A 14,004-nucleotide genomic window follows, 5' to 3' on the forward strand; every position below is an offset into this window, starting at 1 on the left:
AACTCCTGAAGTCAAGCCAGGGTTTCTGAACCTGACTATGAGTGTGTTTATATAAAGGGCTGGTGTTGGCACCAGATGACACATCACAAACATGGACAGATCTAGAGCTGATTATTTCTCCTCTGCCTCTGGCATGCCAACATTTGCTAAGTGGCACTCAACAAAAAGTATAGCTGAAGCTGATGGGAACAGGTTTGTAGATATTTGGTGATTAACCAGGTAAAGAACCACCCATTTTCAGTTTCATGGAGCTGGTGATATTCCATGAAAAGTCAGGGGACCCCTCAAGTTAATACAAGTCATTTTTTATGAACCTGACTTATGGTGTTCATCCTCTGAGGAGCATGAATGTCTGTTCCAAACTTTATGGTACCATCAGTCTTGACCAAAGTGATGGACCAACTAACACTCTCATTTTAAAGACCCATGCAATTTGTATTTGCATTGCAAGTTGGTACTGCTCTGGACTTTGACATAATGTGCTAAAAGAATGCAAACTGATGGAATTGAACCCACACCATGACATGAACTATTTTTAGATTTATTCACTGTAAGGTGTCCCAAATGATTTTGTGACCTCTGACCTGGTAAATGAGAGAGTCTGTTTTTGTCTTCCTGTTGATGTCCGCGCCCAGCTCAATGAAACATTCTGCCATTGTTGTATCTCCATCCATGCAGGCCTTTTCCAGCATGCTGTAGTGTAGTTCAGAGTCGCACCACATCTTGGACAGAGCCAGGCACATAGACTTTCGCAGCTGAAAACAAAGAGGGAGAAGAGGAGGCTAGAGAGGGCATTAAGTGTCCTGTGTTGAAAGGAAATTGCCAGAAATTTTACAAGTAGCAGACTAGTGGTTTTATAGGATTAATCTGAACAATCTTCAGGTATGTCTGGTATGTCTTGCATAGACCTTTGTACTGTACATTCCTGTGTGGCAACAGTGTAGCCTGTGTTTCAACATGCCTGCCTGCTGACTTTATCATTAAGACTTTGAGTGTACAGGCATACTAGGAAAAGTTCTGTATGTTTCCCATGTTTAGCATCTTAGCATGGTAGCATGGTAACATTTGCAAACTAGGACTAGATGCAAACAACTGACACTGACAAAAGTCAATTTTCTAATAATAAGAAGGTCATTAGTTTTGCAGGTATCAGATCACAAACCAAAGCATTGTGCAAACATAAAAAATAGCCCTGAAAATGGAGCTCAATGAAATTATTGTGGGATTCAAAGTGACCATGAGTCATTCTGCTGACAACATGAACACATCTGCCAAATTTTATCAAAATCAGCCCAGCTGTTGTCAAGACATCAAATGTCAGAGTGATGGTGGTGGTCTAACTTACTGGGTTGATGCTCTGGTCACTCTCCTCTCTTAGGCGCTGGAAGATCTGCCTGTCAAAGTCTTCTTTCTGCAGTGCAGCAGCTGCTCCTGAACAGGCGTCCAGCATCCTCAACGCCACCTGAAAACACTGAAAGACGAGCAGGCAGACAGGTCATGAGTAATCGAGGACAAAGCTGACATTCTGCAAGAAACACTGTACTTATACTACACCACAGCTTTTTGGCAGCTGTAGTTAGTTTTAAAATATACATAATCACACAATGGATATCTAACAAGCTTTTAAAATACAGAACATTGTTCAGCAATAAAACATGGATTTCCAACCTTTTTGGCTTCTTTGGACATCTTTCAAATTGATATTTTATATTCTGTGTATGTGTTACTACCAGCCCCAACAAATAGTGATTTTTGTCTCTAAACTTGAACCACATGGTTTTACATGATACAATATATAATCAAAATCAAAGGCTGAAGGAAATGTTCAAAAACAGATTTTTTTTCCCCAAGATTTATTTTTGAGCTTTTTCGCCTTTAATGATAGTTGATAGTGAAAGACAGACAGAGAAACGTGGGGAGAAGAGTGGGGGAATGACATGCAGCAAATGAGCCGCTGGCTGGAATCGAACTGTGGCCGCTGCGTTGGGGACTATAGCCCCTGTACACGGGTCGCCCGCCCTACCCGCTGAGCTATCCAGGTGCCCATGCTCAAAAACAGATTGGTGAATTTTAATTTCTCTCAGATCTTTCAGATGTAGCTTGTGATCTTGCACAAAAAAACTGTACATAAAGTAGTTCAAACTACCTCTACCTGCAGCAGCTACAACAGTAACAGGCTGCTGACACAGTGATGCTTCACTATTAATAATCTAATGATTTTGTATATGACAATATATCAGTCAAGGGATCAAACCAGGATTTTTACTTTATACCTAAACTACATTTTGCAGCTTAAGTACTTAAATAGGATTTTTCATGAAGAACACTTAGATTTGTAATGGAATATTTTTACGTTGTTTTATTGGTACTTTTACTTACGTAAAGGATCTGAATACTTCTTCCACCATAGCCTACACTGCTGTTACTGGTATTATGTATCCAGATTACTAGCAATCAATTGTATGAAGATTGTATACCAGACGATGGTTATTAGTTTATCACTGCAAATGAAAAAGGTAAGGATGTAAAAATATGTAAACAGAAGTTATTTTTTAATATGTGTGGCAGTGATGATACATGTGACATTTTGACATCATTTGAGTGATTATTCTCAACTTTTGAATTTAAACTGAAGTGCTACTAAAGTAATTTCTATGGGTTTTAGTGGGAAATTATAAAATCCAGTTATTTATCTGCTAATTCTTAATAAGCTGCTCAGTGTAAGCATCAGATGACAAAATATGGGGAACACATTTAATATCTGTGTTCAAAAAGAATAAAACAGCCAATCTAACATGTTTTCTGATTCGATTATCAATTAATATATGGCCAGTTTAAGCACATTATATTAAAGCAAAGCACTCATGTCACCTTCAGCAGCATCTCGGAGTCTTCTCTGTACTGAATGAGAGAAGTGACCACAACGGAGGCCAGAACAGGTACGATCATCCTCGACAGCTTCTTCTTGGACACGAGGTAGTTGAGCAGGGTCAGACCCCAGTAGTGTATCTCTGAAGGCAGTAAATGAAAACACAATTGGTTGTCTTTAATGGGTTTTACAATGTTTCTAACTCCACAATCCTACAAAACACATTCATGTTTGTGTACATTCTAAGTCAAAGAACTGCTTCATTTGTTTTTCCTCTGGCAGTTAAAGACAGAGGGAACAGATTCAATAAAGAGCCCAAAGTGATTAGTTCAGCATCATCTAATAACTGTAAATTTCCCCCAATGGGGAATCAAAAAAAAAATAAAAATTCTAATCATTCCCAACATTCACTACAGTACTTTAAGTCTGCTTTAATGAATGATCTCAAGGGGACAGACAAAACTGAAGCATGACTAATACCAGACATAGCACACTATAATTCATCAGCCAGACTATCATTGCAGAGGCAAAACTTTCCTGCTGGTTGCAAATCAATGTTACGGCAAGGTTCAACAAGTCTTTCCTTTAAATGTAATAATTAATGAGACAGAAATTTAATTTGGGGCTAATTTAGGCTATAAATGACAACAGTACCGCGTTCATCTGGGAACATTTGTAGTGTATGCAGCACTGTGTCTATCGCCCCCTGCTGGCACAGAAGGTCCACTGCACCAGAGCAGTCAGCCAGAGAGGACAGCACCTTCAAACCACACTCCTGTATGGTGGAGCAGCTGATGAACTAATGAACACAAAGACACAGAACAGAATTTCCTGTTGATTAAAGTCTCATTTAAAGTAGCCGCTTCGTGCTACACCTCTGTTCATATAACATCTCAACACCACTGTAGTCATGCTTTATTGCCATCAGTAACTACGGTCACCTCTCATCAACATAAAACTGAATAGTTAAACATTCATGAAGGTCAGAGTCATTGCAAACCTGTTGTATTACACTGCACTATTACATTAATTAAGTGGTAATTGAGGGTACAGAGACATTGCACATCCAAAGCACTACATACATTCCTTTACAAACACAACCTTAGGTTTTTAAATTGATCTAATTTGTCAGTGTGTCCCTATATCATCAAAGAATATACTGCAAACCACTTCCTATCCGAACAGCAGATAAGTGGCTTGAAGAATGATGATTTATAGTTTATGAGATACATCACATGTATATTTTTGGAGTAATCCAATTGGAAGTCAGGTTGCCTCCCTCTAATCAATCTTCAAAGAAAATGCTGATTCTTCATGCTTTACTATTCTCATAAAACAATACACAAAAACCATAAAGCTACAGGAAGACTAGCTGTCCGCAGTTTACGATATGTCTGCTATACAGTAGATACCATGGTGTCTGGAAATAGTGTTGTCAGTTTTTATGCTGTTCTTGACATAATGGACAGCTGACTGAAGCATACATATACACTGACAAAAGGTTGGGTATGGACATAAACTTTCAGACTTATATCTCACCAGTGAGGATGGAAAAATGCAAATACAGAGAGTTCCAGGTCTTTCTTAACTTTGGGTTCAAATGGATGAGATTCAGCTGATGAATGCCCTGTTAAGTAAGGATAACGCACAGTGCCGTGAAAAGGTATTCACTCCTTCTCAGATTCTTATTTTTTTCATATTTTCCCCACATTAATGTTTAAGATCATCAAACAAATGTAAATATCAGACAAAGACAAACCAAGTAAACAAAAAATGCAGATTTTATTTAAAATCATCATCTAAAAAAAAAAAAAATATTCAAAGCTACCTGGCCCTGTGTGAAAAAGTAATTTCCCCCTAAGCCTAATAACTGGTTTTCGCCACCCTCAGCAACAACGACTGAAATCAAGCATTTTCTATAACTGGCGAAGAGTCTTTCACATCTCTGTGGAGATACTTTGGTCCACTCTTCGTTGCAGAATTGTTTTAATTCAGCAACACCAAAAAGGCCATTCATGCTCAAAAAGCATGAATGGCCTTTTTCAGGTCATGCCACAGCATTTTAATCAGATTCAAGTCCGGACTTTGACTCGACCACTCCAAAACCTTTGTTGTTTTTTGTTTTTGTTTTTTTAAGCCATTCAGAAGTCAGCTTGCTGGTGTGTTTTGGATCGTTGTCCTGCTGCAGAACCCATCTGCGCTTTAGCTTGAAGTCATGAACTAATGGCCGAACATTCTCCTTTAGGATTTTCTGGCAGAGAGCAGAATTCATGGTTCCATCAATCACAGCAAGTTGTCCAGGTCCTGAAGAAGCAAAGTAGCCCCAGACATTTTTTACGCCAGATGTAACGCGACACTTCCAAAAAGTTCAACTTTCATATCGTCAGTCCACCGAATATTTTCCCAAAAGTCTTGGGGATCATTCAGATGTTTGCTTGCAAAAGTAAGACAAGCCTTTATGTTCTTCTTGGTCAACAGTGGGTTTTCACCTTGGAACTCTGCCATGGATGCCATTTTTGCCCAGTCTCTTCCTTATTGTTGAGTCATGAACACTGACCTTAACTGAGGCAAGGGAGGCCTGTAGTTCTTCAGATATTGTCCTGGGTTCCTTTGTGACCTCCTGGATGAGTTGTCGCTGTACTCTTGGGTGTTACTTTGGTTGGCCGGCCACTCCTGGGAAGGTTCACCACTGGTCCATGTTTTCTCCATTTGTGGAAAATTGCTCTCACTGTGGTCTGCTGAAGTCCGAAAGTTTTAGAAATGGCTTTGTAACCCTTTCCAGACTGACAGATGTCAATTACTTTATTTCTCATCTGTTTTTTATTTTCTTTGGATCGTGACATTTGGTTGCAGCTTTTTGAGATAGCTCGAAAACATTCATCATGTCTTCTTAATGATAATATAATGTTCAGGTTCTCTATTCAGACATGTAGAGTGTGGTTCTTATTACCTGACAGTTTCGGCGACAACGCTCGCCTTCTTCAGAGATGACAACTCACGTCATTCGCTGTCAGTTGTCATCTCTGAAGAAGGCGAGCGTTGTCACCGAAACTGTCAGGTAATAAGAACCACACTCTACATGTCTGAATAGAGAACCTGAACATTATATTAGCTTTTTAAGATCTTTTGGCCGACTTCATTTTGTCAGACAGGTTCTATTTAAGTGATTTCTTGATTGAACAGGTTTGGAGGTATTCCGGCTTGGGTGTGGTCAGTGAAATTGAACTCAGCTTTCCAAAAAATGTGCTTAGCTACAGTTAATTCATTTTCACACAGGGCCAGGTAGGTTTGGATAGCTTTTTTCCTTTAAAACATTAAATCATCATTTAAAAACTGCATTTTGTGTTTACTTTGGTTATCTTTGTCTAATGTTTAAATTTGTTTGATAGTCCTAAACATTAAAATAGGGGAAATATTCAAAAAATTACTAATTCGAGAAGGGGGCAAATACTTTTTCACGGCACTGTACCTCTGCTTTCTTAGGAGTTGATATTAGATAACATTCTGAATGAGAGGTATTTAAGTCCCAGTAGAGCTTTTAGTTCTCTTTGACAGTGAAAACATGTCGTCATTGTCACCATTACATTAAGAGTTTCTATCCAGAAATCCAAAATATGTAACCACTCATCTGTTTTACTCTGACTTCATCATATATTTAAGAATCCTCATTAATTAATTTGTGAACTGCCTTATGTATTGTAAACAAAATGTTGCTTATCTTCAAGTTGTAGCCCTGTGTATTCTTTCAAGGCACGAGATTACTATGAGATTGATTAATGTTATTAATATGACATTTTCCAGTTAGATGAGTGGGAACCAGAAACCAGGGTAGCAACCACAAAAACATGTCAGTGGCAAAGTGCATTTTTTATGTTGCTTTTACATGAAAAAAAAAATTAACTGTTAATTACTATGTCAACACAGGTGATGATTTTGGACCAAAACTCTTTCTATAATAAAAAGGGTTCTTTAAAGTTGTAGACATTATGGTCAGCCATTGGATTCTGACACGTGATGTTTGTTATTCTGGTTTCTACCCGGTTCAGTTTTGTTTTGGTCAGTGCCTAATGTCTAGCCGCAGGCAGAAGGGTAACAATGACTACATGGAGAGAGAGAAAAAAAAAACATGCTCACTACTTGTTCAGATCAGTACATCAACATTCTTTGTAGAAATGTAATTACAACCCTCCGATGTTTTGCTCGCCTAACAACTGTACCGTTTTTACAATGAATGGATGAATTGTTGTTGAATTTATGTCATGAATGAGAACCACATATACTGTTGAGGATTTGTAAAGTGGTGCGCTTGTCTTTAGTGAACAAAACCTAACCTGAATGGGGCATTTTTCAAGCTTTATCACCCACTCTTTTTGTTTCATGAGATATTGTTACTATCTGACATCAAAGCAGCCCAGATATGAAAACAAAAATGCTAAAATTGTGGAAAGAAGAAAATAGAGAGAATTAGAGAGATATTTTGGTGTTGTTCAAACCCTATTGAGAACTTCCAAGTAGAGAGTGTGAGCTCCTTCCACCACACACTGGTTTTTCAGGACCTTCAGCGACACATCAGCCATGTCAGGGTCTGCAACTGAGATGCCATGCTCCCTTAAACTCCTGTCTGATGATTCACACAGAACAAGGACAGAAGTAAAGACAAAGAGCCAAGCAAACATAGACACAGATACAATCGCTCTCCTATAAATCACTAATCTAATTAGGACTGTTACAAATGCAGTGGCACTGGAAGCAGAGCACATTATAACCTTATTATGATAGAAATTAAAACAGAACAAGCTGCTCCACTGAGCCGGCTTTACATCCCCCTGCTGAACAAAGAGAATGTGTTTTTGCTCTGACATACAGCTTGAGAAATTATGATCTCAGCTAGCATAAGAAAATCGAATGTATCTTCGGGACACGCCTCACTATTTGCGTACCAATTACACTGTGAAGCTTTTGTTTTCACACAGTGTTACATACTGTACAGAACACTGGCGTTCTTGGAAAGCAGCTACAAATATCAGATTCCAGCACATGTACTACATTCAGAGCATATAGAACCCTATAATCTCCATTGCCTGAATTGCATTACTTGTTTGAAACGGTTTGAAAGACAGAGAATGTGGCATATGCTCTACCAAACACTTTTTTTGTATTTGTGCTTCTCCTTCTACCTCTGTTTTGGTCACTGCCAAGAAAAAGAGAAAGAGAAAAATATTTGACTGTTTAGCTGCTATATAAATATTTCAGTTTGCTCACTACTTTTGTATATCAGAACTTTACAAGTGGTGTGACTGAGTCATAGAGTGCATTTTGCAAAAATCATAAACAGTGAGTAAAAAAAGGCCAAAATACTCCAATCAGGGTTGCAAAGTAAATGATTAATTGTTGTCAGTTTATCCTTAGAAGAAGCTCATTACACAGTGTTGGTACAGAACATTTTGTTTTTATCTTTTTTTCCAGAAAAGCTTGGTATGTGGCATCAGCAGAAACAGCCACTTTGGAGAAGTTAAGGTTGAAACTTTACCCACATAAATCTGACTGAAAAGACAACTGCCTACAACCAACATTTAATTGGCATATCACCTCTAAGCCATGTCAGAACAACACAGAAAAAGCACTTGGGTGTTGGCAAACAAAAATGAGAAAAGAAGCTTAAGCATACCTGGGCAAAGGAAGACCAAACTGGCCTGCAGAGCTTCCAGCTGAACCTCTGGCTCGAAGTTATGGATCTTCATGGTGCTGAGGATCTGACTCATGGCCATGTTCAACTCATCCAGACTGGCTGTCCTACAAATACACGTCGACTGGTTTCAATCCAACATGAAACATCATATCATATTTTACTTGCTAGTATATTATTAACGATGAAAGATGCTACAATCACAAAGTCAAAAATTAAATACACTTGATTCAAAACTTAATCATCCTTTTACACCTGTCATCAAAATGTTATTTTTAAAGCTTTGGTACATGCTGTGAGAAACAACAAACTGCTTTCCTTAGTGTTTTTCACAGTCCAAAAGCGTTCTTGTCTCTCTCTGCTGACATGATTGTCTAATACTAATAAGGACATCCTAGAAAGGAAACTGTGTTTGTGCCGACCTTCCCTGGAAGAGCAAGTGCAAAAGTTTGCAGGCGCTGATGGAAACATCTGCTAAGGTTGAATGTCTCTTCATCATCTCCACCAAATTAACATGAAGGCCGCTCGACAGCAGTAGAGAACGCATTTTACCTGCAAGCAAAGCAAACATTTACTGCAGCAGCTACACAAACAATAATGGCTTTATAATTTGTTAGAGACAGATACTGAATCACCTTTAGCTTCTTGCACTCTACCACATTTTTACAGGGTAATTAACAGTTACTTGTGGAAAACATTGGCAAGCTGTCAAAAATGATGACAAAAACAAACACTATTTTTGTATTTTTTCCCCGTGACTGAGAAAATGAAAGCTTACCAACATTTTTCACTGAGGTTAGTTAACTTCCACTTTCTCTACCCTCATTCATTTGATAACCACCACTATAAGTAGTCTTAAAATAGCGAGTGTAATAAGTCAAACCAGTCATTGGGATCTGTTTAAAGTGCCTACAAGTATTTAAAAAAATATTGATATTTGGCACCAGTGTATAAATAATGTATCACTGAAGGAAATAACCCAATACATTCCTATATTGATATTTTATCCTGCCTCTATTAACCATGTCTTGCTGTACACTCACTGTTGTTTGAGATGAGCGTAGCGATGGCACTGGTAGCAGCTTTAAACACACTGGGAGAGGAGGGGTGGACCAGCATGGCCGCCATTAGCTGTCGATGAACAGGAGTCCTGGAAAGCAAAAACTAAACATCTTTACATCCAGTTCTCAGCAAATAAACAGTATATAGAATAGAAGATGTGTGTGGCATTTCATTGCTTCAGTGTGTAGCCGACCTCCCATCCTGCTCCTCCTCTGGATGGTTCACTCTGGCTCTGTGCACTAACAGGTTGTGAATGGCCCAGCTTGCAGCTTCCTGATGCAGAGGAAGTGATTCACACAGGTTATTAAAATAGTACTGTAAATTAAATGTTTGCTCAGGGTCAAGGACCAGAAGAAGTTGGACTGACCTGAACTGCTGGCTCAGCAGTGTGCAGCTCCAGTGCTGTACAGCAGTCCTCCATCCAGCCCAGGCCCATGTCCTCCACCTCCTCCCTACCCCTGTTCTCTTCTTCCTCTCCTTCCTCCAGACCCTGCTCTGCCACCACTTTGTTCTGCACGATGGTAGCAGCTGACAGAAAGAGATAGTACAGCATAACTACTGAGCTGCAAAAGCTGTAATCTAACCATCAGGTATTTCAGGTGATGTTGTTAACATATTCTGTTCTTAGCAACAGCTGATGGCATTTTGTAAAAATCAACACTGTGGCTTTCTCAACACTACTGAAGACATGGTCATTACTGTGCTGTTTCCTACTGAGATCCAAGAAGCAGAGGAAAATCAAGGTTGACCCCGAGACTGGGTCAAATTTTACGGTCATTGTCTCATTTTCCAGAAAGAGGGAACAAAGGATGCTATAATCACATAAAAAAGGATAAAAGACAAGAGATCAAGTTGTACTTGACTGATTTAAACCTGAAGGAACACTTCGTTATCAGGTTTGCATTTTAGTACATTTTAGGTTCTATTGCACAAATATTATTCGTGTCCATATTTAGAGGCATGATGCAGTACTAAAGACTTGGTAAAATCAGTAAGCAAGTAATTATAGTGACTATGTAGAGAATGTTGGTCGGTGCCTGTGTGGGTTTCCTCTGGGTGCTCCGACTTGCTTCCACGATCCAAAGACATGCATGATAGGTTGGTTGATAATGCTAAAATAACTATAAGCGTAAGAGTGAGTGTACATGGTTGTCCCTCTCTGTGTTGGCCCTGTGATAAACTGGCAACCAATCCAGGGTCTACGTTGCTTTTCAGACTGTGAGCTGGAATAGACTCAAGCGCTTCACGACCCTCCACCAGATAAAGCAGGTATAAGCTAATGTATAGATGAATGTAGAGGATGTGCCATTTTTGAACGCTAATATCTTTATCACGTCGCTACGTGCTCATGTTGAGGACAAGCCATTGTTCCGTTGTCTTCATCACTGATCCAACTACGCGGACACAAATAAATGAGTTAAGTATAGTGTGTGTCCTCACTGAGGTCAGCCAGGCAGGAGAGGGCAGCAGCTTGCAGCGTGGCGTTGTCGGGGAAAGTCTGACAGGCTCTCACTGCAACCCTCTGGACACCGTTTAGCACCAGAATACTGTAGTAACTCTCTATAAGGTAAAACAAATACACCTTGAGTTAAACTGAGGCTTTTATTTCACCTCTTTAATCTTCATCTGTCGTCTAAAAGAAAAAAACACATTCGTTTATCAGAATGATAGCAATCCAAACACTGCTAAATGGATTGTGAGCATTCATTGATTTCACAAACAGTGTTATCATCTCCTAGTGGCAACAAGTTCAAGCTGGTAGATAGTTCAAAGTTATTCATTGTGTGATTCTGAGAGTCTGTGAGTGTTTACTTGGATCGTTTTTATACTGGCTTCCCGTGTTCAGTCCACAGTACAGCTAACACACATAGCAGAGCAGATCTTTCTAAGACAATAACACATACGTATTCAGCTAAAGTCTTTAAGTGTAGGTATATTTCTTGCATTATGGAAAAGGGAAGATACAAATGTGTGGGGAGAAATTCACTCACAAGTCAAACCAAATCAGACATTACAATGCATTATTAAATGGGACAAAATGTTTATCTCATCTTTTGACCGATTTGGTCTGACCTGATGTAAACCTCCTGAACAGGCAGCAGGCCGTCTCCTGCAGGTCCTCCACTTCAGGGAAGGCGTCCATGGCAGTGATAATCAAGCTGTAGCACCGAGTGCCTCCTGACATCAACACTTCCACGTTGCTGCCTGAGGAAGCAAAGTATGTTAACTCCTTAACAGGTCAAATACAGTACATGCTTTTTTTCTGTATTATCCATTAGCAATGGTCTAAATAGCATGAGCAGTATAATAAGAATCATTTAGCGTTCACAAAGACACTTAGCCAACAAAGGAAAAATGGAAAAAGCAGGTCAGAAAAAGTCTTTCACAAATGGTGGTAATATCTTAAAATAGCCTGGAATCCCCCCCGTGACCGTGATAAATCACACATCTGTGAAGAGCACGGATGTAAGTGGAAAATGTGTTTATGACTGAGACTTGTCCACGTTTTTTCATGTTCAGTTCCACTTTTCATGCAGAAATCCACCAGATAATTATAATTTCATGGTAGGAGAATGTCAAAGATATTAGCATATTTGTGCCTTTGTCCTGATATTACTAAAATTAAAGTAATGTATCATCTACTGCATTTATTGTGTGCATTTCAGAGAAAATGTAGGGTGCCTGTTGTCAAAACAATGTAGCGCAACAACTGTACTGGCAGATTGGTTCATGTCGGTCAAAATGCGTCAGTCATTGCAACCACAAAAATATACATAAATCAAGTTTCTTACTAAAATGAACAAGGATAAATGTTCTTTTGCCTTTGAAAAGTTAAAAGCTCATATTGATTTAAAATATCCTAACCAATAAATCGTCACAACTGATATTATCTACTATGTTCAGCTGATGCCAGATGGATTACAACGGCGAGTATGTCAACTGACAAATAACAAAAAATTGCAGAAATAACAAAGGTAAACACAGTGTTGTTGTGTGGTGTAATAACCAAACTCAGTTGGTGGTTTGTTTTTTTTTTAACAGAGGGGATGACTCAGTGGGAGCACATCCCTGCTTCCACACACAGACCCATGGAAATGGAATCTGGCTAATAAAAACAATTTGGACTTTCTGTATTCAGATAATTGCATTTGGTGTTCCAAAAAATATAACAGTACATTTTCATGGAGTCCAACTCAATTACCCGCTGCTTAGAGGACATAGTTGCATGTACATAGAGTATTCACTCAAGGAGCTGCTGTGTTTCTCACAGGAAGGAATTTCATTGAAGAGCTGACTACTTTTTCCTTCAACAAACAGTTATTCTGGCCCACAAACATCTTGATGCAGCAGGACAACATTTCATACATTAAATGGCATTTGAGGTAAAAATCTGATTTACATCAGGACTGCTTAAAAAGTATTACACTGAAATCATGGTCTGCTGGTGTAACGAGAAGTAGGCCATGTGAAAAAAAGAGAAGTCGTGGATGTTTCATGCTCCTGTTTAGTGATCAGTGTGTACTACATTACAAAGTACACAGTCCTAAAGCCCTCCACACAAAGAGAACTACACTGAATCTATTCAAAATAAAATTCTTACACTTTATGACATGCTGCAGCACATTAAGCAAGCGTCATCAGTATTGACCAATTAGAGAGGAGAGACCAGATGTTCCCTACAATTAGGTGGAAAAAATATGTGCATATATCTGGTACCTATGACAAGTCAATTTAGCATTTAATAGTTAGACTGGATATACATTGTAGATATCCACAATTTAAAAATGGTATAAAAGAAACGACAAAAATCATATTTCAGATATCCACAATGATGTGATATTGTTTCTTCCTCATTAGCATAATTGTGGTGAAGTCAGGTCTTACCAGGACAAGCAAGAGGAAGCAGCACTTTCATAGCCTGCAGGAGCAGCTCCGGGCTATCTGGAAACCTCTGTAGAACTGCCAGAACCACATCATGATCTTTGTTCTCCACAAACTCCTCAAGGTGGACATTACTTACTGGAACAAAGGCACAAGGGACATACTCAGCTACTGTACAGTGGAATGTGTAAAAAGGTTGATTTAAAACTAACTAAAATACAAAAATATACATATATGTACAAACATTAAGTAGCTAACATGCTAAAATTTACATGCTAAATGTAAGCAAGTTAACCTTCAATAGTTGTTAGCCTGCATATTACCATGCTAGCTCTAGGCATGTTAACACATTACCATGGTTGGCAGGCTAACATGAACAGTGCTGTGAGGTGGATGCTAAGGTTAGCATTAGGCTAAACCTGAGCCACAGCTGAGGCTTCAGTGAAGCTTCAGTCAAATCTAAAGACATGAAGACAAAACTGATAAAATGTATTAAAACTGTAAA

At 38.9% G+C, this 14,004-nt stretch overlaps 1 protein-coding gene across 1 annotated transcript in view; it reads right to left on the reverse strand.

Annotated features, from left to right (window-relative positions):
* lrrk2 (leucine-rich repeat kinase 2) overlaps positions 1-14,004 on the reverse strand; it is a 43,048-nt gene that overhangs the window by 22,343 nt on the left and 6,701 nt on the right. The window contains exons 6-18 of the mRNA XM_008291387.1: positions 13,503-13,637; positions 11,691-11,822; positions 11,058-11,177; positions 9,985-10,145; positions 9,811-9,890; positions 9,599-9,705; positions 8,978-9,107; positions 8,538-8,662; positions 7,363-7,490; positions 3,524-3,668; positions 2,872-3,011; positions 1,346-1,471; positions 585-755 (exon numbers count right to left, since the gene is read on the reverse strand). Of these exons, the coding sequence (XP_008289609.1) occupies positions 585-755; positions 1,346-1,471; positions 2,872-3,011; positions 3,524-3,668; positions 7,363-7,490; positions 8,538-8,662; positions 8,978-9,107; positions 9,599-9,705; positions 9,811-9,890; positions 9,985-10,145; positions 11,058-11,177; positions 11,691-11,822; positions 13,503-13,637 (1,700 nt within the window). The remainder of the gene's footprint in view (positions 1-584; positions 756-1,345; positions 1,472-2,871; positions 3,012-3,523; positions 3,669-7,362; positions 7,491-8,537; positions 8,663-8,977; positions 9,108-9,598; positions 9,706-9,810; positions 9,891-9,984; positions 10,146-11,057; positions 11,178-11,690; positions 11,823-13,502; positions 13,638-14,004) is intronic.

Source organism: Stegastes partitus, unplaced genomic scaffold (assembly GCF_000690725.1).
Source record: "Stegastes partitus isolate 25-593 unplaced genomic scaffold, Stegastes_partitus-1.0.2 Scaffold17, whole genome shotgun sequence".
Taxonomy (NCBI): domain Eukaryota; kingdom Metazoa; phylum Chordata; class Actinopteri; family Pomacentridae; genus Stegastes; species Stegastes partitus.